Source organism: Misgurnus anguillicaudatus, chromosome 22 (assembly GCF_027580225.2).
Source record: "Misgurnus anguillicaudatus chromosome 22, ASM2758022v2, whole genome shotgun sequence".
In the NCBI taxonomy this organism is placed as follows: Eukaryota; Metazoa; Chordata; class Actinopteri; order Cypriniformes; family Cobitidae; genus Misgurnus; species Misgurnus anguillicaudatus.
This window is the reverse complement of record NC_073358.2, coordinates 31688256-31713432: the sequence shown is the minus strand read 5'-3', so window position 1 is coordinate 31713432 and position 25177 is coordinate 31688256. Positions and strand designations below refer to the sequence as shown.

At 38.9% G+C, this 25177-nt stretch overlaps 2 protein-coding genes across 2 annotated transcripts; one reads left to right on the top strand and one right to left on the bottom strand.

The window, feature by feature from the left end:
• Nucleotides 1–2714: 2714 nt before the first annotated feature.
• ptpa (protein phosphatase 2 phosphatase activator) lies at nt 2715–13729 on the bottom strand. Its single transcript, XM_055199533.2, has 10 exons — nt 13580–13729; nt 12323–12432; nt 11959–12045; nt 11721–11846; nt 11340–11457; nt 10638–10737; nt 10322–10446; nt 9878–9978; nt 7086–7193; nt 2715–3772 (listed from the first exon to the last, which is right to left on the bottom strand). Exons 1-10 carry the CDS (start codon nt 13602–13604, stop codon nt 3698–3700), a joined length of 975 nt encoding a protein of 324 aa, XP_055055508.1. The 5' UTR covers nt 13605–13729; the 3' UTR covers nt 2715–3697.
• Nucleotides 13730–14333: 604 nt separating this feature from the next.
• Nucleotides 14334–23141, top strand: crata (carnitine O-acetyltransferase a). Its single transcript, XM_055199530.2, has 14 exons — nt 14334–14494; nt 15044–15322; nt 15522–15640; nt 16143–16196; nt 16287–16452; nt 16542–16716; nt 16805–16983; nt 17072–17172; nt 17256–17375; nt 19826–19948; nt 20031–20166; nt 20429–20491; nt 20632–20769; nt 22446–23141. The coding sequence occupies exons 1-14, from the start codon at nt 14468–14470 to the stop codon at nt 22659–22661; spliced, it is 1896 nt and encodes a 631-aa protein (XP_055055505.2). The 5' UTR covers nt 14334–14467; the 3' UTR covers nt 22662–23141.
• The last annotated feature ends 2036 nt before the right edge of the window (nt 23142–25177 follow it).

The window sequence follows — 25177 nt, the reverse complement described above, 5'->3', positions numbered from 1 at the left end:
GCTGTTACAGAACTAGATGGTGAAAAACTCTCCAAATTGGCCACAATAACAAACCATCTCAAATTCATGGGCAAACTTCAATCCCAAGTGAATATCCACACTATTGTTTACCTGTTCTGGATGATGTGAAATTTAATTCTAGATGTAGGCTATGCCATGGCCTGTGGGATTTTACACTGTAACCTGCAGGCCAAGAACTGGTCAAATAATGAGGAGAGAACGATTTTCCAAGTATACACATTGTAAGAATAACACAATTAAAAAGCTTACACTTTAAAACAAAGATATGATATACAAATATCTCTGCCTAGTTTGTAGTACTGCGCTGCCTGAGCCACGTGCACGTTCTATTGGGAGGCACTATGTTCAAGGCGCGCGCTCATTTTTTTTTTTTTTGCCAGAAACTAGCTAAAGTTACAGACTGTGTTATCTCTGCTGTATGCCACATGGTGGTGTTCTTCAAAATCAATGAATGAAGGTATTAGAGCGCCTATGTAGCGGCACCTCGGGCTGACCTCGAATTCGCTTCTCCCTGCAACCCCCTCCACCCCTCCCCTCCCTGTCCTCTCTCTGGTCTCTCTCTCTCTCTCTCATCTCTAGCCGAAACCTCTCGACTCCTCTCAATCTGAGATACCGCAGTACACCCGACACATCAACGTCCAACATACATAGGCTGTTATCAAGTGGTTAAGTTGGCTATTTTCGACGCGTAACTGCTTTGCGCATGTTTAAATACCGCTAAATGCAGGTAATTCGATTGCACGGTATATTACGTCTATTATTTTTAAGCCGTGCTAATGTGTAATCCGGTTGCATCTAGCTCTGTTTCTAGTTATAGAGACGTATGTTTTTAATAGGTTAAAAGGGTTAGTGTCGACAATACCGCGTGTGTAAAAGTTTGCATTATTCGTGATTGGATCTGAATAGGCTGATATCGGGGAAAAGTGTTTGAGATGCGTACTGCTAAACATTTTTTTTTACAGAAGCGCAAGACCTTTTTTAATATTTGTAATTTTTGTCAGGCAACGCACTAGGCAGTCTGTGATGTGTGGCGAGCTCCTCCGCGCGGCGATTGCGGGGAATGCATGGAGAGCGCGTGCATGAAATTAATGCAGATATTTGTCATTTCATGCGTTTGAAGAAACCGTACCTTATTACGTATACACCCATATAGTAAACAAAACATCAATGGCACGTTTTCCGTTAGCTGGAGTACTAGTATGATTATTATTATGATACATACTTAATCCATTTTTGATTACCACCTCCGAAATGCGCATTTCCCTGGCTTAGTTGTAACATCAAATGTTAATGAAGACAAAAGGAACGACTTTAATCTTATCTTATCTCATCTGCGCCTGTTGAAACCAGCAGCCCTGTCTACTTTTGAATACAACTGATGGGATGGGGAGGTGGATGGGTGTTTTTGGGGCGGGTAAAGTCGACCGTTTGCGTTTATGTCAATTACTCAGCAGGCTGTGCTGAGTTTCACACAGTGGGTCGGTTGGATGACAGTGACTGGGCAGATGCTGAATTTGCCTTTCCCGTTTTGACGCAAAACACAGGGCCTGTTGTGTGTTCCTGGCAGTAAGAGTCGTCACAAAATGTTATTAATTTAAAAGTGATTATGATAATAACAAAAAAAGATCTAATGAAAATATTTGTATTTAAAGATTGAAATAGATATTTCTACTAAATATAAATATTGGTAACATGAAAAGACCTTTTTAAGGCATTGCACATTTTGCACTGTATAAAAATATGCCATCCAAGATTTAAAAAAAATGATCATGTAACATTTTGCATTTACACATTTGCCAGATGCTTTCATCCAAATCGACTTGCATTACATTTTATTATTATGTGTATGTGTATTACCTGGGATCAGACTCGCAACCTTTTTAGACTGCTAATGCAATGCTCTACCACTAAGCTACAGGAACATTTAAAGGGGCCATGGCACAAGACTTTTTTTAAGATGTCAAATAAATATTTGGTGTCCCCAGAGCACATATGTGAAGTTTTAGCTCAAAATACGTTATAGATAATTTATTATAACATGTTAACATTGACACTTTGTTGGTGCGTGCAAAAATGTGCCATTAAGGGTGTGTCCTTTAAAATGCAAATGAGCTGATGAAGGGCAAACACTGATCACAATGATGGTGGTTTGTTGCAACTGAAACTCAATTGTGCCGTGAATTATTTTTTCTCTCTCTCTTTTTCTCTGCACTAAATGGCAGTGCTGTGATTGGACAGTGCAGATTAAGGGGGCTGTATTATTCGAATAAGAGCTCTTTATGACATCATAAAGAGGGCCAAATTTCAACAACCTATTTTTGTATGTGCTTGTAGAAAATGGTTTACCAAAACTAAGTTACTGGGTTGATCTTTTTCACATTTTCTAGGTTGATAGAAGCAATGGGGGCCCAATTAGAGCATTTAAACATGGAAAAAGTCTAATTTTCATGCCATGGCCCCTTTAACACAGTTCTGTTTGTTTCAATGGCAGTGCCTCTGGAGTAATTAAGGTTATTTTGTAAGATTTATAAATAAACGTTTGTGATGACTGAAAAGTGTGTTCTTGTAGTTTTTACCAAGTTGTAAATGCATGCAATGCTATTGCATTTGTGTGAAAAAATCTATTACTTTAACACACAGACCGTACTTCTGTACCTTTGAATGTTCCATACAAGACTGTGTTGAGACAGAGGGACGTTTCTGAAGCAAACTCAAACCATTTATTTACACAGAATGAAGTTTAGAAATAAAATAAGGCTGGAAAAAATATATTTCGCTTAAACTTGTCAAATGGAAGACTAGCCATTAGCTACATATTGTTGTAAAAACTCATACGACTTAAGCTTTCCGTGACATATTTAAAAGCGAAGCCATTATTTTGCAGATGTATTTTTTTTTTCAGTGGAATAAGAAAGAAATAATGCAAGAATAAAACGGCTGACTTGTCTTACATGTGTAAAATGACACTTTTAGCAAAATCATTTACAGCTAACACAAGCCTCAGCAATCTTTGATAACTGCACAACTCACACTAATAACTTCAACAGAAGTGCTTTTAGAGACACACACACACACACACATCTCTGTTCATTTGTTGCAGATCCTGCACACAGGAAAACCAAGCCTTTAAAGGAGTAGTCCACTTTACAGATGGGGCCCATTGACTTACCACAGTATTTTTTTCCTACTATAAAAAGTCAATGGACCCCATCTCCAAAGTGGACCACTCCCTCAATTATTCATTGTGACGAGCTTTGTTGTTATATACACATAAATAAATATAAACGGCAGATGAAAATGTATCATCATACTGCATGTGTCTCAGGAGCAGTTCAATGAAAATATACAGACTAATTGCATTAATTGTTAGGTATTGAGCAAAATCACAATCAATGTGGTCTGCATTATATGCATATCTAGTAGATTGTGTAGAGCAGGGGAGTTCATTCCCGACCCCGAAAACCTACTAACCTGTAGAGTTTAGTTCGATTCAATATAATCAGGTAGGGTGACGAATGGAACTGAACTCTATAGGTAGTGGATCTACAGGAGCAAAACAGAGCACCTCTGGGGTACAGGATCCGAATCCAGGCTTGTAAATGGGATTGGAGATGGTTTCATCCGAAGTTGGAGTTTTAGTTGTGCACTCTGAAAAGGTGTGGATTCTTCTCGTCTCTCACGGTTTGACTGGCTGAATGGAAAGCAGGCTGCCAAACTTGAAATGCTGGATGACTGGGAATTTTTCTAGACACTGTAAGCGTAACAGAAAAAAAGTTGGTTTGTATGATGAACCATCTGCTGCAAGTGAACACATTTGCTAGCTTTCGTTACGACTTTAAATGACAAAAGTATACTTGCACGGATCATTTCTATCTTTAAGACAACGGTGTCTGGGAAAACTACTGCATAAAGAGGATTAAACCTGGTAAATGAACTAATATAGCATCACACAGGTTTCTATCAAAGTTTCAATAACACCGCTGTGGATTCGTGCAACGGTGTACCCACACAAACACAATTTCGCCCAGTCATACTGGCTTAAATCAGTGAATACAAAGTTAGGAATGTGTTTATTTCCTGCTGCAACATTTTCTGCCGAAGTGTTATTATACTGCTTGTGCTGAAGTGAAATATTTATTTATTTTTAACTTGAGAAAAATGAGCTGACACAAGTAATCGAAAGGTAACTGGTCTTCTTTAGTAAATGTAGCGGACAGTTTCTGGTGTGGTATCATTAATGTAGCACTGGATTGGGAAAAACTCTTGATAAATTGGCAGGCTTCCATAAAATGCACGTGACAGGCACGAAACCTCCTAGATGTGTCTCAGCACGTATTAAAGTTTATAAAATGATAACTTTTTGTCCAAGACATAAAGGCATATTTTCCACAGACGTACAATGATAAACTTTCTCCTGCATAAGTTTTATACTCAGAAATGCATCTCTAGATATTCTCAGCATTTCATTTGAAAGCTTCTGCAAAAGTCATATAACCCTGGCAGAGAGAAGAACTGGGCTAACAGAGTCAAATTGAGAACAAGAGCTTGATATATACGGGGGTGGGGAAAGACAGACAGGGAAGGAGGAGGGGAATTTGCAGACAGACTGGCCCCTCAGCTTTGCTCTACGCTGAGGGAAGAGAAGGGGGAGGGAACCCAGGGCAGGCGTCTTCTTAACAACACAGGATGTGGGCCATGGAGGAGGGGGTGGGGCACTTTGTTCTTCCCCCAAACACACATGCTTACTCTATTAACTCTTTCTGTTCCAGTCTTCAAACTTCAGCGTGGTTTAGTTTATGCCTGGTATTTAGATGCGTTTTTCGTATTTTGATCAGATCAGACGTGGACTAGAGAGACATACTCTGTGCTAAAGTCTTAGGCCACCATGCTAGATTTGTTGTTTTTGCAATTGTATAGGGATCATATATAAGTCTCTTTATTAGAACACAACCAGAAAATACAGGAAATGTGTATGTAGTATTAAAAACAATATAAAACTATAAGCTAAAAGTGTCAAGTATTTAGGGTAAACTCCCCTTCTACTTGAGCAATAGCAGGAAACTGTTGGATCTCTAAACCTTAAATGAAATTAAATCCTAATTTCTAATTCTAATCGAATGACTTCAGGACTTCAGTCTCCTCAAAAAGCTCAAGAGGTGTTTAATGCCAAGAGAGGTCACCGTCACACTAATGGCGCTTTTCCATTGCATAGTACCCCACGGTTTGGTTCAGTTTGGGTCAGCTTACTTTTGGGAGCTTTTCCATTAGGTGCACAACGTGGTACCCGATACTTTTTTGTACCACCTCGGTTGGGGTTCCAAGCGAGCCGAGCTGATACCAAACGTGACGCGAAAACACAGTAGATCACTGATTGGTCTGACAGAATCGTCACTACAGCGTCATCGCTATAACGTAAAGATTAGCTTTACCTCAGTGCTAGCTTGCGCTGTCTCGAGCAAGCATGTTGTCTTCTGTGCTCTGCTAAGTTTCCAAACTCTCTTTTAGCGATGGAAAACATCCACAGGTTGAGAATCAGGGACACCATAATGGTTTTTTCCATTCTTGCAGTTTGTGGCGGAACATTCGCAATGCGCACGTTTGCAAATATGCTTAAATGCAACTTCAATGAGGCTCAGCAGAGCGCGTCGTCTGACGCCACGGGTGTTTGTACAGAAACTGTCATGTGAGACAAAGGTAGTGATAAACGCGATGTGCAAACATCTATTTGTGGTGGCCAATTTTAATTTTGTGGTAGACTGTGAAACAAATGAATGTATAGGAATGAACAACGCTCTCACTTGTATGACGTCACAGCAGTAGGCAGCGGCGCAAATATAACGACACGCCTATAATCCCTCCCACTGCGAAGTGATACTAAACTAGATGGAAAAGCTAACCACGCCAAAGTGAGGTGAGCGGACCCGACCCGGACTGGACTAAACCGTGGGGTGCTATGCAATGGAAAAGCGCCATAAATACTCCTGAAAATTGTTTTGTTTTTAATTTTGTGAACATATTTCCTGCATTTTCTGTTTGTATCTTAAAAAAAGAATGAAAAATTTATATGGATGACATTAAAACTTTGCTAAAACAACAAAGCTGGTGATGATGGCCTAAGATTTTTGCACAGTACTGTATTCTTGTGCCGAACATTGTGTGTTCATGCTAGAAGTCAGGACCTATGTAAAAACATTGTGCTAGGTACATCACACATTAGATCAATAGACGGAGTGTATTCGCTATTATGTGGCTGCTCGAACACAAATGCAATAAGGTTGCGTTTTCGACTACCTCTGAATGTAATCGAAAGGGGACTATCTCAAAACGTTTTATACTCCGTTTACACCTTTATTTAGTGTCATCCATTTGTGATCCGGTAAACCAAAAAATCTTCAAGCTAGGTGTAAACAGCCCAATAGTAGGGCTGTCACGGTTATGAAATTTGGCTGACGTTAATTGTCTAATAAATTGTGACGATTATGATGATTATTTGCCTGTTTTAAGACTTTGACGATTATGACGAACAATTGTCTGTTTATTGCTTTGACATTTAATTTTCATAAATTTTTTGTTTGTTCATGAAATAATTTTCACACAAATATATCTTTCAAAACTGAACATTTTTCATACGAAATAAAAACAATAAAGTGTCTGAAAATAAATATGAAAAATAACTGAAAATAAAAATGCAATTAAAATAAACTGACTATACCAGAACAGGCCTTAAATAGCAACCAATCTGATAGGAGACATCTAATACGGTCTCGTTTATGCAGGCGCTGCAGCTCCCCCTTGTGTTTTTTAAAGAGATGTGCAATCATTGTGGTGATCTGAAATTATCACGATGAGGTCAAACAATCACGATGAGATGATTATTTACTCATTGTGACAGCCCTACCCAATAGACATTGAAACAATTTGGAGGTTTATAATTCAACTTTTTACCAGTGTTAAAAAGTAGTGGATTCACTTAAATTAACTCAGTATTACACAAAGTTTAAAATATTACTGCATTAAAAAAATCTTATTCAACATATTGACATTTATCATACCATAATACTTACTTCTGCTTTGTACATTCGTATGAGACCTTGATTGACTTTGGACCATGAAGGAACATCACTGATGTTCCAAAGTTGGTTAGAGTGTTCAGCAAAAGGGCCTGTCTTCATCTGAACAAAGGAAAACAGAAACATGAACGATACGTTTTAAACATGTTGTACATTTAATGCATAATACGCAATCAGCAACCGGAAATATGGATTTGACAGGAGCAATACGAAACAATATCTTTAACTGATATAAGATGTACAGGAAAAAACTCCAGCAAAACCATTTGATTGAGATTGAATGAGATTCATCTTAATAAAACTGATTGATGCTTTCACCATCTTAATTGCTTGCATTTATTCTCTGTAGAAGAATGCGTACGTGCACAGGTGTGTAGTGCTTCTTTACAAGATAACATCGCCATCTACTGGCTTGGCATGCATAATACAATGTATTTAGTCGTCTTCATGGACAGCGCTGTCGTATGTACATAAAATTTACAAAGCAGAAACGTTTAGTTAAAGGGACACTCCACTCCACCATCAAATGTTTAACTCTTAGGGGAGATGGAAAAAGCATACTTTCAAAAAAGTTTAAATGTATAATAAGGAAACAAACAAGTCAAAGAAAAAAGGAATTAGCAGTTACTGCACTGATACAGTGATCACCTAAACAAGGAGTTTATAAACATAAAACTGAATAATAGTAATAGTAAGGATATTAACCTTATACAGACATGGTAAAAAATAAGAGACCATTTCAATGCTCCCTTTAAATTTTTCTAAATGTACTATTTATAGGTATGTGTTTAAGTAACATTATAATTTTTGTGTCATTCTGTCAACAACCGACAACATTTCTGGCAAATTCTTAATAAAATTGATGTTTTTGGGGCCAATCACACCAAAAGCGTTTATTGCAGTTGCAGGGGTCTTTTTTGAATGATATTCTATGGTCAGGGAGCGTTTGGACGCTGTTTAGTGCTGAGAGCGGAGAAGCCACCGACGTCATTTACGTCTTTCCATTGTCCAATCGAATGAGGGGAGAGGCGGGCCTTACGTTGTGGTGAGGGAAGTTTACAGTTGCTTTGAAGAACCGAACTCCACTCGTTTACTCTTTCCTGCGTGTTTGTGCACCTCTCACCCTTAAACAAGGTCAGAGCAAGCGTCCTCTTTTTAAAGTTTCTGCTAATATGACAGTTAACAGCAAAAGAGCGCTCACGCTTCGATTCTTTGATTGACAAGACAGCTGACTCTGTGGTTGCTTAGCAATATAAAAAAGCCGCGTCGCACTGCTCTTTTTTTTTAAAAAAGGCAGAGCGGCGCGCCTTACGTTTCCAAGCGTTTAAATGAAATGATGATTGAAGTCAAAACTGGAGTGGTCTCTTAACTTTTTCTGCGGCTGTATATACATTAACATGATTATGGTATAATCAACATATCAAAAACTAACTATTAATCATACTGTAGTATTTGATTATTTCATTACCAACAGTACTGTACCAGTCACTGTACTATAAGCCTATTCATGAGAATTTATAAGAAAAGGTCTTGGGGCTGCCCCTGGGAAAAAGAAGTTTATGAATGGCAGTGCTGTGCGCTTCACATACACATACACAGATTCTCAGACTGCCCTCATCAGGCTGGACTTTCCAGAGACCCACTAACCTCTCATAGACGAATGGAGAGAAGGAAGGAAAAAGGGAGGGTGGAAAGAGAAAGAGAGAGGAAAGAGAAAGGGAGGGGGTGGACCCTAGGGGCCAAAGTAGTGATTCACAACAACGTGCAGGGAAGGAAGGAAATGACTCATGTGAGTGGAGTCCAAACATAACCTCCCTGAGAGAGAGAGAGAGAGAGAATAAGAGAGAAAGCTACAGGTCTCTTTCAAACCGCTTGGTCTAAAAACGAGTTTGATAACAACTCCCTTCCCCTGCAGGTATCTGTTCACACTGTATTTTTAAATCCTACATCCAAAAAATAAATAAAATATATATATATATATATATCTGAATGACTGAACTTGAAAGCTATTGTGAACAACATAAAGAATAGTGGATTTGGTTTTTAAAGGGATAGTTCACCAAAAAATGAAAATTTTATCATTATTTTCTTACTATCATGTTGTTACAAAGCTGGTATAAATTTCTTTGTACTTTTGAACACTAAGGAAGATATTTTGTGAAATTTTTGTAACCAAACCGATCATGAGCCCCATTTACTTCCATAGCATTATTTTTCCTACTATGGAAGTGAATGGGGCTTATGATTAGTTTGGTTACAAACATTCTTCAAAATATCTTTCTTCGTGTCCAACAGAACAAATTTTCATTTTTGGGTGAACTGTCCCTTTAACCTCCTAAGTGGTGTGTCCATATCACATTTTTTTGTTGTTTGCACCATAATACTTAATTCTGTGCAACTGAAACATGGAACCAATTACACTGCTTCAGTGTTTGGTTATTATATTCATTGGTTCTTTCTAACACCAAATAGCTGGAAGAAACCTAAAATGCAAGCCAAACCAAAGCTTGGGTCTTAGGAGGTTAAACAATGTGTAGGATAGGAAAGTGTAGGACAATAACACTGCACATGTGTGTAACCATGTCCCCCGTTGACCAAAACATACATTACCAACAAAGTTTAACTGAGTTTGAAAAAAAAATCAATGTTCGTATTACCCAAATGAACCAAACACTAATATCCAACTTTCCCCCCAAAGTGCCCAAAATTAGATGTTGCAAGTGTTTGCATGAAGGGCTATTGTGTGCTTGTTTAAAAAAATAAGATGATTGTCAAGCCATACACACCTCATTGATGAATTTAATGCACTCAAAAAACATGTAGTCTTGATGGTTCTCATTTACAACTTTCTCCTCCACAAAGTGCTTGGGCTCCAGGGTGGGGTGGTCTAACGCACAACAGGTAAATAAACACAGCATAGTTACTCGAGGTGACCACCAGGTGTCTCCCTTTCCTTATGTTCACAGCAATCAATAGCAAATCAGGATTTGACCAACCAAAACACAATTTATTTTCTCAGGAAGGGTTACAATTCTCTTGGGCCCTATGAGTAGGATACCTAGCGGTATCTAAGAGGGTTGTCCCCGATAATGGCCATAATTAAATTGTACTTACAAAAACATATTAAGTTAAGCTAGCTCTTATTAAAGATTAAAACAGAAGGCATTACCAAAGCAGCAATTAATCATAATTAATAATTAAACATTGTTAAATTAGGATGAAATTGTTACCTATAAGCTGTGAGCTTCCCCATATGAAGGGAATAAACTGAAAGTCGTCAAGACCCCACACACCCTGGCTTCCTGCTGGCTCCATCCTATACGTTTTCTGCAGTTTGCGCATCAATCGTAGATACCTAAGCAAATCAAATTGCATTGCTAGTTATGTTGCGAATAGGTTTAACACAATTCACCTACAAATTATGACCCATAACATGGTGAAACTATATTGTAAAAGCATTTTGAATTGACATTAATGGATGACATGTGATGACACAAAGCATTGCATTATTTCAAAATAAGATTCAAAAGAGGAAAATCCACCAACTTGTCAAACACTTTAAATACGATGGCCAACTGGTCGTCTGGGCGCAGAGCTCCAACCTTACAAAGACAGCAGAGGAATGCAGCAAATGCAGCTTCGTGACCTGCATGCACAATCACGTTTTTACCACACATGCCACAAATAACACAACAATGGCAACTTAGCTTTGAAATGTAATCACAGCTAAATAAGAGCTAAAAGAGTATGATAAAACAATAGTATTAAATACAGGCACATTGCAGCCTAATCAAACCGGTGGGTCTCAATCAAATCGGTGTTGCCACAGCACCCCCTAGTGGGCATTTAGTAGAAAAACAGTTTACAATGACCTTTAGATCAGTGGTTCTCAAACTGGGGTCCGATGGTGCCAGGGGGGCCCCAGTTTTATGACATTTTATAAAATACATTCATTTTTCATAAATTCTGTGTAATTAAACCTAAAAAAAAATAAGGCTACTAACCAACAGCACTACTTTGTATAACTTAATATGTTTTCTTTAATTAAAATGTTACATTTTAGAACAGTTTTTGTCATAAATTTTCTTTGGGGGGGCGTACACAAGGGGGGCCGCACGCGGAAAAAGTTTGAGAACCACTGCTTTAGATATTAGCATGAGTACACTGGGGCACACTATTCCCAAACAAAACTAAAATACTTCTGAAAGTGTGTTAGTTGTTTATCGTTCAGTCTGAGTTACAACTAACCAGTGCCATAATCAATCCTGGTGGAGTTCCCTACAGACTCTTTCAGGTACACAGCTATCTCTGGAGCCGCATCATGCTGTTCTGATGGGAGAACGGCAGTGACCAGAGACTCCGCCTCCTGCACACAAAAGTAACCAACTGCTTTGAAACGGTAACAGTGCTTTTGCAAAATTGCATGCATAACCAGTTCTCTAAATTTAATGTTGCACTGAAAAGTATGCATTGCTGCCCCACGTCTGGCTGTTTAGGACCATAGTGATTTTAGTTGGGTTCATTTTGACTTGAATTTGCAGGGTAGTGAATGCTACTCTGCAAACACCGGCCATACATATAGTACATATTACTAATTATGTATAACTCAGGTCACAAACGTCTGCTTACCTGGTCTAGTTTGGCATACCAAGTGCGGAAAGCTTTATTGCCGAAGCGAGAAGGCTGGTCTACTGGTGGCGTCTCATCGATCCAGCGATCCAATGTTTCCAACAACGCGAGTAACTTCTCCACTGTCTAGCAGCGAAGAAAAGCATGTAAGCAAACATATAAACGCTGGTGCATGGATCTTCACTTTATATCAGAAAAAAAACAGCAGTGATGGGATCAGCGTAACAACACGACTCACCTCAGACACCTGGTATTCGCATGTAAGTTTCTTTCTCTTCACAGCCTCATTCAAGGTCAGAATGAATCCAATGTAGTCTGCATATGCCTACTTACACATGACAGCACAAACATGCACAAGCAAAAAGGCTTTATTTGGAAGCGACTGCAGTAATGATTCAAGTTACTCAGTGAGATACTGTGCATAGTGGAATAGTTTTCAGGACTCGATTTAAAAATTTAAAAAAAGAGTGTCAAACAATACATGCTTTTATTCTTAATGTTAAACTCCAGGGACACTAATAAGTTAAAGAGACCTGAAAGTACCTAATTTGCTAACATTTAGGGTTGCAGAAAAAGGCTGTGACATTGGTTTGCATCCATACCTGTGATCTTTTCCATTTGCCCATATCAGGTACCATACTGATTTCCTTCTTCGGTACCATGAATTTAAAGCTGGCAGGATTGAGAGACTTGTGATCCTCATGAGAGGAGCCTGTGCAAGTGACACAAATTTAGATTAATTAATTTAAATGTATATTTTGGACATTTTATCTGATGCAGTACTTAGTTTACTTTTACTGTAATTGTATAACGCTATTAATGATCAATTTATATTGTTGGTTTTATTCAGTCTTTGATTCTGATTGGTAAACAGCTGTGTGTTGTTTATGATAAAACATATGACAACTGCAACTAATGATTCTGTGTGTGCAAAAGCTACCTTTGTGTTACATGCAAACAGTAAGTGTAAATGTTTAGGACTGTGTGGCAATATTGTCTACATAAAATCTTATTGCATTTTCAATTGCTGAACCACTATCTAAAAATACTAAAGATAATAGGATGTAGTAGGGAATAAGATGTCTTTAAATGTTTAAATAGACCCTACATATACAACCATGGCCAAGTTTTGAGAAAAACTCTTATAAATGAATATTTGTGTCAAACTTTTTCTTAATTTACAATTACACTAAGTTTATGCAAAGAGTTAATATTTGCAGTATTGACCTCTGCCATTCACCCTGCCATGCAGCCATCAGAAGAAAAGGTGTGCGCTACCGTCTGTGTCATGCCAACAAAATATTGACTCATGCCAACAAAATATTGACATAATCTTAATGTAATCGTCATTAAAAAAGTTTGACACTTATGAATTGCTTATGAAATTATAATTCAGCATATCATAGTTACATAGAGAGAGAGAGAGAGAGAGAGAGAGAGAGAGAGAGAGAGAGAGAGAGAGAGAGAGAGAGAGAACATAGGATATGGGATATTTAAATCTGACATAGTAAAAATGCTGAATAATAAGTGCGTAAGCAAATGTTCATACGCCCATGACTTATTTAAAAGTATTTTAAGAGTGTGTTTTAAGTGAATTAAGTGATCAAGAAGTGTAGTATCTGATCTCAAAACAAATGCTGAAGAAGCGAAACATGCGCCACAGCAAAGAGCTGTCAGACTCAGCCGATTCATTTCAGGAGGCGTAACGAGGGTGCACGCGTTCGTCTGGACATTTGCGCACCGTTATTTGGTACAGATGTGCTCTATAATAAAATACATGATCAGTGGGTTTTATTTAGTATGCTTACTTTAAAGTCATCCGTGTTTAAATGCAGATATGATTGATTGAAACGAGTTACCTGACGGCTGCTCAGTCTCCGCCATGTTTAATATGAAGACGAAAACATCACGTTCAACTCTCACTGGCTCTTTTTCTTCTTCTTTTCCATCCGGTTACTGGCCGCTTACTCCATTGGAGATTTACCGCCACCTACTGTATGTCTCAAAGGGTGACGCAGTTCTGGCTAGAGGGAATACAGCTACAGCCAAATCTCGCGAGATATTTGGTTTAGGTTTAGATTTGGGAGAATGGAAAACAGCGGTTCTGGCTGGATAGGATACAGCTACGGCCTAAATCACGTAAAATATTGGATTTAGGGTTAGGGAAGGATTCGGATGAAAACAGCGCGCTCATTCGGGAAAATTTCGCGAGTTTTTGACCGCAATTGTATCCCTTCTAGTCACAACCGGATGATGCATCTGCTTTATTTATTTATTTATTTGAAGAAGAAGAATTACATCAATCCCTAGTGGATCCTAGCCCACGCTTCAGCTGTCTCTGCGTGTTCAGCTGCACAACTTTCCACGCTGAAACAAAAAATATTTTTTATTTTACATTTACGGGAGCAGGAAAAATGTAAAGCTCTCGAAGTAAGCGAAAGACGTCCAAGTACCGCGAGAGCGAGTAAATATTAAAGTTATTCTTATGGTTTCTGAAAACGCTCTCGCGGTACTTAAACGTCATCTTCCTGGCAGTTCTTGCGGCGCCGCATGAAGCAGGAGGATGGGCGTGGCTTTTGTTTTGCACACTTGCACGCCATCTATCGATGAAGTTGAGCAGCGCAGCAGTGATGGCGCTGATGGTTTTCATATGAAGGTTTAACCCAGTGGACTCTGTGCAGTACGCAACAGATCTGTCCCTCCTCTCTAACCTCTCTGATACGGGGGCGTTTTAGTGAACTTAAGTTATGTTGGGAAATCTGGCCAGGACGATGGTGAGTGAACCTCCGTTCTTGCCGAGTTTTTAAACATATTAGTTTCATTTTTAGGGGCTGACCGACAATGCGAGTGCCTATGGCTTGTTATCAGTAAAGCAACCGGAAACATGGAGGCAATTTGGTTTCGATTACTTTTAGCTTTGGGACAGTTTAGAAAGCAGCGTGTATTTGACAACGTCACTGCATTTAGGTAATAATCAGAAGTGTGTACAAGGTCTTCTTCATAGATATGTATACATTTATGGTCTTCTTGACAGCTGTAACACATTTTTGGACTTCCTAATGACAGAGGCATCAGTATGTGTTGCATTACTTACTGTCATGTGCAAACCTGACTCATATTTCTTGTATCTGATGATTACATTTATGTCTTGTTATTTATAGATCAGTGTGAGTAGATCAGCAATACGTTTATGCTTTTACTTCATGTACATTTGCCTGAGTGTGTTTATAGATCTGATGGTATTTTTGGTAATAATATGATGCCTACTTACAGAGACACACGATGTAACTGAAAACAGCACAAACTTTCATTCTCTTTTTCAGGTAAAGACTGGTGTGGTAAAACCCTCTAGTCTGGTAAAGCCAGTATCAGTGACCCGGATCACCGGTCGCTACCTGGCACACCAAGAGGGTCTCCCGAAGCTACCAGTGCCACCCCTGCAACAAACATGCGATCGCTATCTGGCTGTTTTGGACCCTATCACAGACCCGGAGGAACTGAATCACACCCGGAAATTGGTGGAGGAATTTCAGAAGCCGGGCGGTGTCGGAGAGAGACTTCAAAAAGGCCTGGAACGACGAGCCATGAAGATGGAGAACTGGGTAAATCTGTGTGCTTGAGATGGATTGGGTTGTTTGGTGATGCTTTATTAGGAGCCCAAGGTCATTGGGCACATAACTATATCATAAAATATCCTACACATTCAATCTAAATACACTTCGAGTTGTGTTGGAATTAAGCTGAATCTTTTTTTAAGAGCTTCTTCTTGTCTCTCTTGATCTCCTACTTTTCCACTGCTAGCTTTCTGATTGGTGGTTACAAACAGCTTACTTGGAGTATCGGATGCCAGTTGTCATACATTCGAGTCCTGGGGTCGTCCTTCCCCGTCTAGAGTTCAGTGATCGTCAAGGCCAAATGAGGTCGGGACAATGTGGCTACATGCACTATCAGAAATAGTCAACTCATTTTAACACAGGTCATTTTGTTGGTCAAAACACTGTGTTCTTTAAAACTAACAGTTTACTAGTACAGTATGTGCCACTTAACCTTTGTATGCCCACGGATTAATTAACATCAACAACGCTTTAATCCAAAGCAATGTACAGTGCAAGGTGTAGATTTGATCCATATGTGTATATATGTATCATTTCAGACATTGCACATAGTATTTAAAGGTTTCCATGCAATGTTGTGGTACTTGTTTCTATTTGATGACCTTTGTACACACTAACCATCTCTCGCCAAGCTAAGGTTTGCAATTCAAAGAGTGCAGGTTGTTGCTCTCAGTAAAGTCCTGGCCTGAAGCCAGACTTACCCCTTGTACTTGTATCAAATGGCAAGTAAAGCTGGCCACATCACAGCTTCAAAAAGCATTTATAATAGCTGTTAAAACAATCCTACTTAAATCTTTATTCCTCACAGATATGCAGCAAAATTGATCGCAGGGGTTTTAGATTTCAAGACCATGATTGACAAGTGAGTGACATTCTTGAATGTTTGAATAGCTGTGACTCACAAGAGAAATCATAAGGTCATAAGCCTTTATTTTTATTTTTTTCATATTAGTGAAACCTTGCCAGTGGAGTTTTTGGGTGGGAAGCCATTATGTATGAACCAGTACTATCGGGTTCTCTCCTCCTGTCGGATACCTGGTACAAAGAGGGACACGGTGGTCAACTACGCATTGGACAAGAAGCCCCCTGCACATATCACTGTAGTGCACAACTTTCAGGTCAGTTTCTGTTACGTACCTCCTGTACTGAAGATAACCTGTGAATTTGTACATCAATAAGCATTGTTGCTTTTTTTTACGTTGTTTAGTTTTTTGTGCTGGACGTATACAACAGTGATGGCACACCACTGACTGTAGATCAGATCTACATACAGCTGGACAAGATCTGGAACTCCTCTTTACAGGCGAATGAAGAGCCTATTGGCATCCTTACCTCCAACCACCGCAACAGCTGGGGCAAAGCTTACAACAACCTGATCAAGGGTGGGCACAGATGATGTTTAACACTGTCTGTTGTATTGAATTTTATCTTAAAGGTTCTTAAATGTTTCTCTTGGTCATTTGTTTTTAGATAAGACCAACGAAGAGTCCGTAAAAGCCATTCAGAAAAGCATTTTCACAGTTTGCCTGGACGCTCCGATGCCACACAAATCTGATGAAATGTACTGGACTCGAGCTGGATTTCAGATGTTGCATGGAGGAGGCAGCAGGTGGAACAGTGGGAATCGCTGGTTTGACAAAACATTGCAGGTTAGACCTATGAGTTAAAGTATATGGACCTCAATAAAACTCTGAACTATAAAACTTTAATCTGTTTTTCCGAATGCTGTCCTTGCAGTTTATTATTGGAGAGGATGGGACATGTGGGTTGATCTATGAACACGCTCCTGCTGAAGGGCCACCTATCATTGCGCTGCTTGACCATGTGGTGGAGTACACGTAAATCTAACACTGAATATACCTATAAAATCATTTTTTCCCCAAAATTATTTTACATTTACCCGCTTGTTGTATTTGTGCAGCAAGAAGTCAGAGATGGTCCGTACTCCGATGGTCCCGCTGCGTATGCCTCAGAAACTTCATTTCAACATCACGCCCGAGATCAAAAAGGACATTGAGGAGGCCAAACAAAACCTATACATGTGAGAAGCTGAGAAACTCTTCACACAGAAATCCAAACCTTATTTCGTCTCTGATTTGTGTGGTATCTGATGTCTACGTAGTCAAAAACAGATATGCTACTTCAAAACAAAGGATCGTTTCGCAGACAAGGCTTAAGATAGTCACAGACTAAAATTCATATTTGAGCCGTACTAACTGAAAACAACTTGCCCTGACATATCTTATAATATATCAGTGCCACTGCTTTGTCTCAAGATGCACATCAGTAATGTTTTTACACATTTATAAAAGCTACCTAAAATGTCAAGGCATAATCCTGACTTAAAGGGACACTCCACTTTTTTTTTTTTAATGGGCTCAGTTTCTAGTTCCCCTGGCGTGAAACATTTGATTTTTGCCGTTTTTAAGTCTATTCAGACGATCTCCGGGTACCACTTTTAGCATAGCTTAGCATAATCCATTGAATCCGATTAGACCATTAGCATTGCGCTCAAAAATAACCAAATCGTTATACCCCGAGAATAGTCCCCTTGGTTACTTTCAATAGCAGGGGCCTATTTTCAGGCAATGATATATATCATTGAATATCATTGTGCCTGCTGCAGCGATGGTACGGCAAAGTCCTTAATTATTATCAAATCTTCGGGATTACTTGGAAATGAAATGCAGGTGTGTTTGATTAGGGTTGAAACTAAACTCTGCAGGACAGTGGCCCTCCAGGACCCAGGGTTCCCAACTACTGGCCTAGAAAATCGCAACTTTTAATTTTTTATCAGTCTTAGTTAGTGCTGCACAATTAATCGCATCGCAATCGCAATCGCGATGTCAGCCTGTGCAATTATATGACAGCGAAATGTTGCAATTATATTAAATAAATAAATGTGTGGACTTGTTAACACAAACTTTCTGATAACAGTTTGATGATTTTCCTTGCTGTTTAAAAAAAGAAAGAAAAATGAACAAAAAAGGCAGTGCACGTGTGGCATGCACGTGTGTGGTGTGCGTCGTCACTTATACCATAGCGAAGATGGATGCAGAGGAGGTTGACAGTGATCTGGTAGCTAAAAAAAACTCTATGACTGTTGTATGGCGGTATTTTAGATTAAGGATTACTGACACTGAGCAGTTGCTACATCACGTGGCAATACGAAAACATTTCTAGTTTTACAAATACAAATTTTAGCTAAACAGTATGTGGATTTTCCTTAAAACCCATCAAGTTGACTCATTATACCATTTAGTATAATCGCAATCGCACATCGCAATTTTAGCATCAATAACCGCAATGGGAAAAATTACCCAAATCGTGCAGCCCTAGTCTTAGTACACGATGTAGCTACAGAAGAGTCAAGTTTTAAATAAGACAAATATCGAAACTCTTTGGTTATTTTTGACCGCGATGCTGGTGGTCTAGTCGGATTCAATGGATTTTGCTAAGCTATGCTAAAAGTGGTACCGCCAGATCCGGCGATCGGCTGAATGGATTCCAAAACAGTAAAAATCAAATGTTTCACTCTAGGGGAGCTGGAAAATGAGCCTATTTTCAAAAAAAAGGAGTGTCCCTTTAAAGGGCACATATCATGCAAAATTCACTTTTACAAGGTGTTTGGACATAAATGTGTTGGCAGTCAGTGAACACAGCCATCCTACGATAGAAAATCCACCCACTTCTTATTTTTTAATCCCCATTAAAACCAAGCAGTCTCATTAGACATGCGGTTTTGATTCTTTTATTAATGTGACGTCACACTGATAAAGCCCTGCCAATGGCCAATGACTGACAGTTTTGCTTTTTTTACCATAGTTTCCACCCTCAGCGAGTTGTACGTCGATGTCCGCCATATGTCAATAGTGTGATACTATTGTCTTACTGTGGGTTTACACCAGATGCGAGTTCAACGATTTGCGCGAGTAGATTACAAAGTCAATGCAAAGACGCTATCAGAGGCGTCCTCGCGTGGGGCGATGCGAATGACGCGATATGGGCATCGCGTTTGCCGTGAAAACACACGCTATTCGCCTAAAACGCGTCTTCCCCCAAGTTGAAAATATTCAACTCGAGCGAAAAATTCGCATGACACGAAGTTATCCGCGAGTAATCTAGAGCGAGCAACGCGATGGTGTAAACCCACAGTTAGACTGTATTTACAGGAATCAGATGTATTTTGCCTAAAATCGCTTACTCTCTGTTGACAAAGGGGGCAGCTCATTTGCGATTAAAGGTACAGACACAAAAACAGCACATCTTTGCTCCCACCCAAATACGGGCATTTTGGACATGCTATAATAAATTTACTTTGAGCTAAAACCTGATAGACATGTTTGGTTACATCTGAGACTTAAATTACATTTGTAAAAATGGGCATAATATGTGTCCTTTAATTCAAGCAAAAACATATTTTTTTAATTAAAAAAAATGAAACACTGATGATTAAATCAGAGAAGGCATAATCTTTCTCTTTCTTTGCAGTATGGTTCATGACTTGGATATGAAAATCAGCGTGTTCTCCCATTTTGGCAAAAATTTCCCAAAGTCGCAGAAGATGAGCCCTGATGCATTTATTCAGATGGCCCTCCAGTTGGCACACTACAGGTAAAACTGTAACATCCTTTTTTCGTTACAGTAATAAACCATTTTTATCAGTTTAGCTCATTCAGTCAGTTCACTTTTTTAGGATGTACAAGCGCTGCTGTCCCACCTATGAGAGCGCATCCCTCCGAATGTTCAGGCTGGGACGCACAGACACCATTCGCTCAGCCTCCATTGACTCGGCCAGGTTTGTAAAGGCCATGGATGACTCGACTAAACAGGTGTGTTCCCTTTATAAATGTATGATTTAAAATCATATAAATGTTGATATCAACTAAAAGACTGTATATTACAAGTATTGTCGATATAAAACTCAAAATTTTTAAATTTGTATTTTTGCACAAGCATACATTGTTAGCATAAAAATTAAGTAAGAGATAATATATGACATTATTCCAGACAGCTTTTAAGTTATATTAGTGAACATGTTAATACATAAATCCAGCTTTCTTGTTTAAGTGACAATGTCATTTTGATTGACAGAACACAGAGAAAGTGGCTCTGCTGGAGAAAGCCATTAAAGCTCACAGAGATTATACAGATATGGTGGGTAAATGCACACTGCAGGGTATTCAGTCTATCGCTATTATTATTTTACTACAGTACTATATTTACCATCAGTCACTATAAGTGTGGGATTGTGCTTTACAACTATTCCGCATCTTTTCTATTTGTCACACGCGCAGGCGATCCGAGGTCAAGCCATCGACAGACATTTGCTTGGATTGAAATTGCAGGCTACCGAGGATCTGCCCTCCCTCCCAGAAGTCTTCGTGGATCCCTCATATGCTGCGTCACTACATTACAAACTCTCCACCAGCCAGGTACTGCCCAATAGAGCTATTATTATAATCCTTCACAGTTAGTGTCCTCCAACAGGTCAAACTCCAATGGGTGTAATCGAACCCTTTATTTGCAAAACAAAGTTTTGTGAATGTACTGCACTATTAACTGTGCTGTAAAGCAAAAACACGAAGGCAGTGTGTCCACCAAAGAATTTAAACACAGCTGAAAATGCCTGGTGCTCTTTTAAGATGGAGACTGTGGGCACATTTGGGTTTTTTTATCTGAGCGCTTTGGTTGCTATGATTCTTTTGTTTTGTTTATCAGTCATTGTACGGTGCATGGATGGTGTGGTATTTGTCCCACCGATCCTCTACTGTGATTGGACGGCTGAGTGAAAACGCGGAACGCTGCCGCCTCGACAGCTGCCAGCGTTTTATAAAAACGTGGCACTCACATAGCAAACAATTGAAAAATAAATGCTTGGTTGGACACACGACCTAAAACCACTAAGCATATAATCTGTTAAAGGTGGAATACGTAGAATTCGCCACTAGATGGCGCCAAAACACAATATCAACAAATGACATTGATTAATGACGCTCTGAAGCAGCGTGGAATTATGGGATTTGTAGTCTTTAACTCAACCGATGACGGACATTAATCAGACACGAACGAGAAATTACGTTGAAGGATAAGGTAATCAAGTCTTATAAATGTTGCGTTTGATGACATCGTTTTATTTAAATAAAAATGTTATATTTGATGTTCAAAACGAAATTGTTAGTCATAAATGTTACAGTATGAGTCCAAATTCGTGTGTTAACACAGCACAGAATTAAGTGTTCAAACTTACAATCTAAAATGATTTTTCACATAATGTATTGACAGTACAAATCTTATTGTGAGGTTATGATGTAAAATTATGATATACTGTACAGTACCAAACTCTCCTCTATTAGTAAGTTTCTTATTGCTGTACAATACTTCTTGATGTGCATTATATCGTCCGCGGAAAGACGCACTGATTACAGTGATTACAGTCTACACACTAATGTTGTGATCAATATAATGGCATACGATTTAAGTTACGAATCAAAACAACTCACCCGTCGCGTAAAACACAAGCAAGATCAGCATCTCTGTCTAGTTAAATGTTGTCGTGAAGCTCTCTCTATCCAGATAATGCAACACCGATATTGATCCTCAGTCTTTTTCTCGTCTTGTTCCAAACTCTTCTTGGGTCGTTTGGTTGGCCCGTTTGCTTACGGGAGCTGTCTTTGCTGACACAACCAGCGGCAGACGGTAAAGAGTAATCTAAGTCCATAAACAAGCGCGTAGCTAACGCATACTTCCGCATTTGTCCACGACACTGCTGTCATGTGCTTTTTACGTCAGTAAAGGCTGTAACAAGGGTCACATGGATATTAACGTCATTGACAGGAGACTGCACTGCCCCGTGTCACTGTTTTGAATGGCAATTTTCTCACGGTTTACAAGTAGTTGAAAACATTACAGATATTGATAGTAATCAGTTGGACAAAATATATAACACTGGCCTAGTAGTTTTTGGATATTTTACTGCAATTATCTTACAAATTGCACCTTTAATAAAATTATGTTTGCTTAAAATGTTTTATTTAAATTATCTGATTAAAAGATGCTGCTTCTTTATTTTCATCTTGTCCCATCATTTTGTTCGCTTCAACTCACCCAGGTGCCAGCTAAAACCAACTGTGTGATGTGCTTCGGCCCGGTGGTTCCAGACGGGTACGGCGTGTGCTACAACCCCAAGGACTCCCATATAAACTATGCGGTCTCGGCCTTCAACAGCTGTAAGGACACTAATGCAGCACTAATGGCCCAAGCTCTAGAAGATGCTCTCTTGGACATGAAGACCCTTTTGGAGCAAACACCCAAAGCCAAACTTTAACTACAATTACATCAACCAGTCTTCTTTGACATTTTGGTATACAGCTGAGCACTTGAGAAGAATTTTATGAAGAGACTTTTTATGTTGTATTTACCAGTACAGACGGAAGTTGACTGGATGAATAATAATTTCAATCTTTATATGTTTATGTGTGTCAGTTTGTTCAAACAGACAAGAAATCAAATACGTTTGTCAATCAGGTTTTGCTGATTTGCATTTTCTTTGTCTTTACTGAGAAATCTCAATACCATGTATCAGATATAGCTGTGCATTCTGGTAAACAGAGTCTCTCTCTCTCTCTCTGTTGCAAATTAGTAATTTGTAATATGTAATCAGTTAAAAAAGATTATCCACTCTGTGTGCATGGTTATACACTGTTAAATGCCATAATGTAAATAATATTTGTTTCTTAGATCTTAACACAAGCTGTAATTTGCATATTAACATGCTTTTAATAAATATTAAGTTATTTACAACTTACCGGCTTAAGTCCTTACCGGCTTTCATACCTTGTACTAAAGCTGACCCTCAGAAACCAAGTGACTTAATGAGGATAATGAGGACTATCTATTTTAAAGGGAAAGTTCACCCAAAAATAATAATTCTGTCAACATTTACTAACCCTCATGTTGATCTAAACCTGTATGAGCTTGTTTTTTTCTTTTGAACACAAATGAAGATATTTTGAGAAATGATGGTGGGCACGCCATTGATGTACCATTGGCTTTTATAGTAGGATAAACAAATACTATGACAGTCAATGGGTACCGTCAACTGTGTGCTTGCCATCCTTTATTAAGGTGTCTTCTTTTGTGCTCAACAGAATAAATAAACTCATACCGGTTTAGATCAACAATGATTGTTTATGGCTTTTTCCAGACCACTATCTATTATAAGTATGATGATCATTTTAAATGTACACATTTCAGATGTAGTTTTAACCTTTTAAATTTGCATTATTATTGGGTCATGTGTTATTTTTCATATGTAAATAAATAAACCGCTTTGTATTTCACTTGCATTTGCTTTTGCAGTTGACCTATGTGCAGCTCACTGTCCACATTCTTGTTAGTTATGGCTCAATGTAAGTCATGGCCTCATTGAGATTGATAAAGTCACTGCAATTTCAGATAAGTGTCCCTCTTGTTTTTCTTTTAAACCAAACAAATTGTTAAATTGTCTAGTTTGGTGAGGGATTCAGGACTCAGGCTTCAAAGCCTCCAAGTAAAGACAGAACCCAAATGAGTCTGGGTATGTATATTGTATCTTTTGTGTTCATACATGTTTTGGGTTTAAGGTTATGGGTGGCTTTAAGCCTAGAGTCAAGGGTGTAATTGCGTGCAGATACTTTAAATGTAAGTATACAATGTAACAACAGAAGGTAAAGACATGAAGTGGGACCCTTATCTGATTTTAAGCAAACAAATTAAGTAGTAATCACTGATTTATTACTGATATTATTATGTATTATCTGTTGCTTTTCTGTAAGAGTATACGGTGGGGAGTACCCATAGGTTTGATCAGAGGAATGAAACTTTCCAGCTTTTTAAAACACATTGTACCGTTTGTTGTTGGGCCTATATAATTCACTTGTATGTATTTTCTATGTTTGCATAATTTTCCCATTTACACTCACCTAAAAGGATTATTAGGAACACCTGTTCAATTTCTCATTAATGCAATTATCTAATCAACCAATCACATGGCAGTTGCTTCAATGCATTTAGGGGTGTGGTCCTGATCAAGACAATCTCCTGAACTACAAACTGAATGTCAGAATGGGAAAGAAAGTTGATTTAAGCAATTTTGAGTGTGGCATGGTTGTTGGTGCCAGATGGGCCGGTCTGAGTATTTCACAATCTGCTCAGTTACTGGGATTTTCACCCACAACCATTTCTAGAGTTTATAAAGAATGGTGTGAAAAGGGAAAAACATCCAGTATGCGGCAGTCCTGTGAGCAAAAATGCCTTGTTGATGCTAGAGGTCACAGGAGAATGGGACGACTGATTTAAGCTGATAGAAGAGCAACTTTGACTGAAATCAACACTCATTACAACCGAGGTATGCAGCAAAGCATTTGTGAAGCCTTGAGGCGGTTGGGCTACAACAGCAGAAGACCCCACCGGGTACCACTCATCTCCACTACAAATAGGAAAAAGAGGCTACAATTTGCACGAGCTCCCCAAAATTGGACAGTTAAAGACTGGAAAATGTTGCTTTGTCTGATGAGTCTTGATTTCTGTTGAGACATTCAGATGGCAGAGTCAGAATTTGGCGTAAACAGAATGAGAACATGGATCCATCATGCCTTGTTACCACTGTGCAGGCTGGTGGTGGTGGTGTGATGGTGTGGGGGATGTTTTCTTGGCACACTTTAGGCCCCTTAGTGCCAATTGGGCATCGTTTAAATGCCACAACCTACCTGAGCATTGTTTCTGGCCATGCCCATACCTTTATGACCACTATGTACCCATCCCAGCAGGATAATGCACCATGTCACAAAGCTCAAATCATTT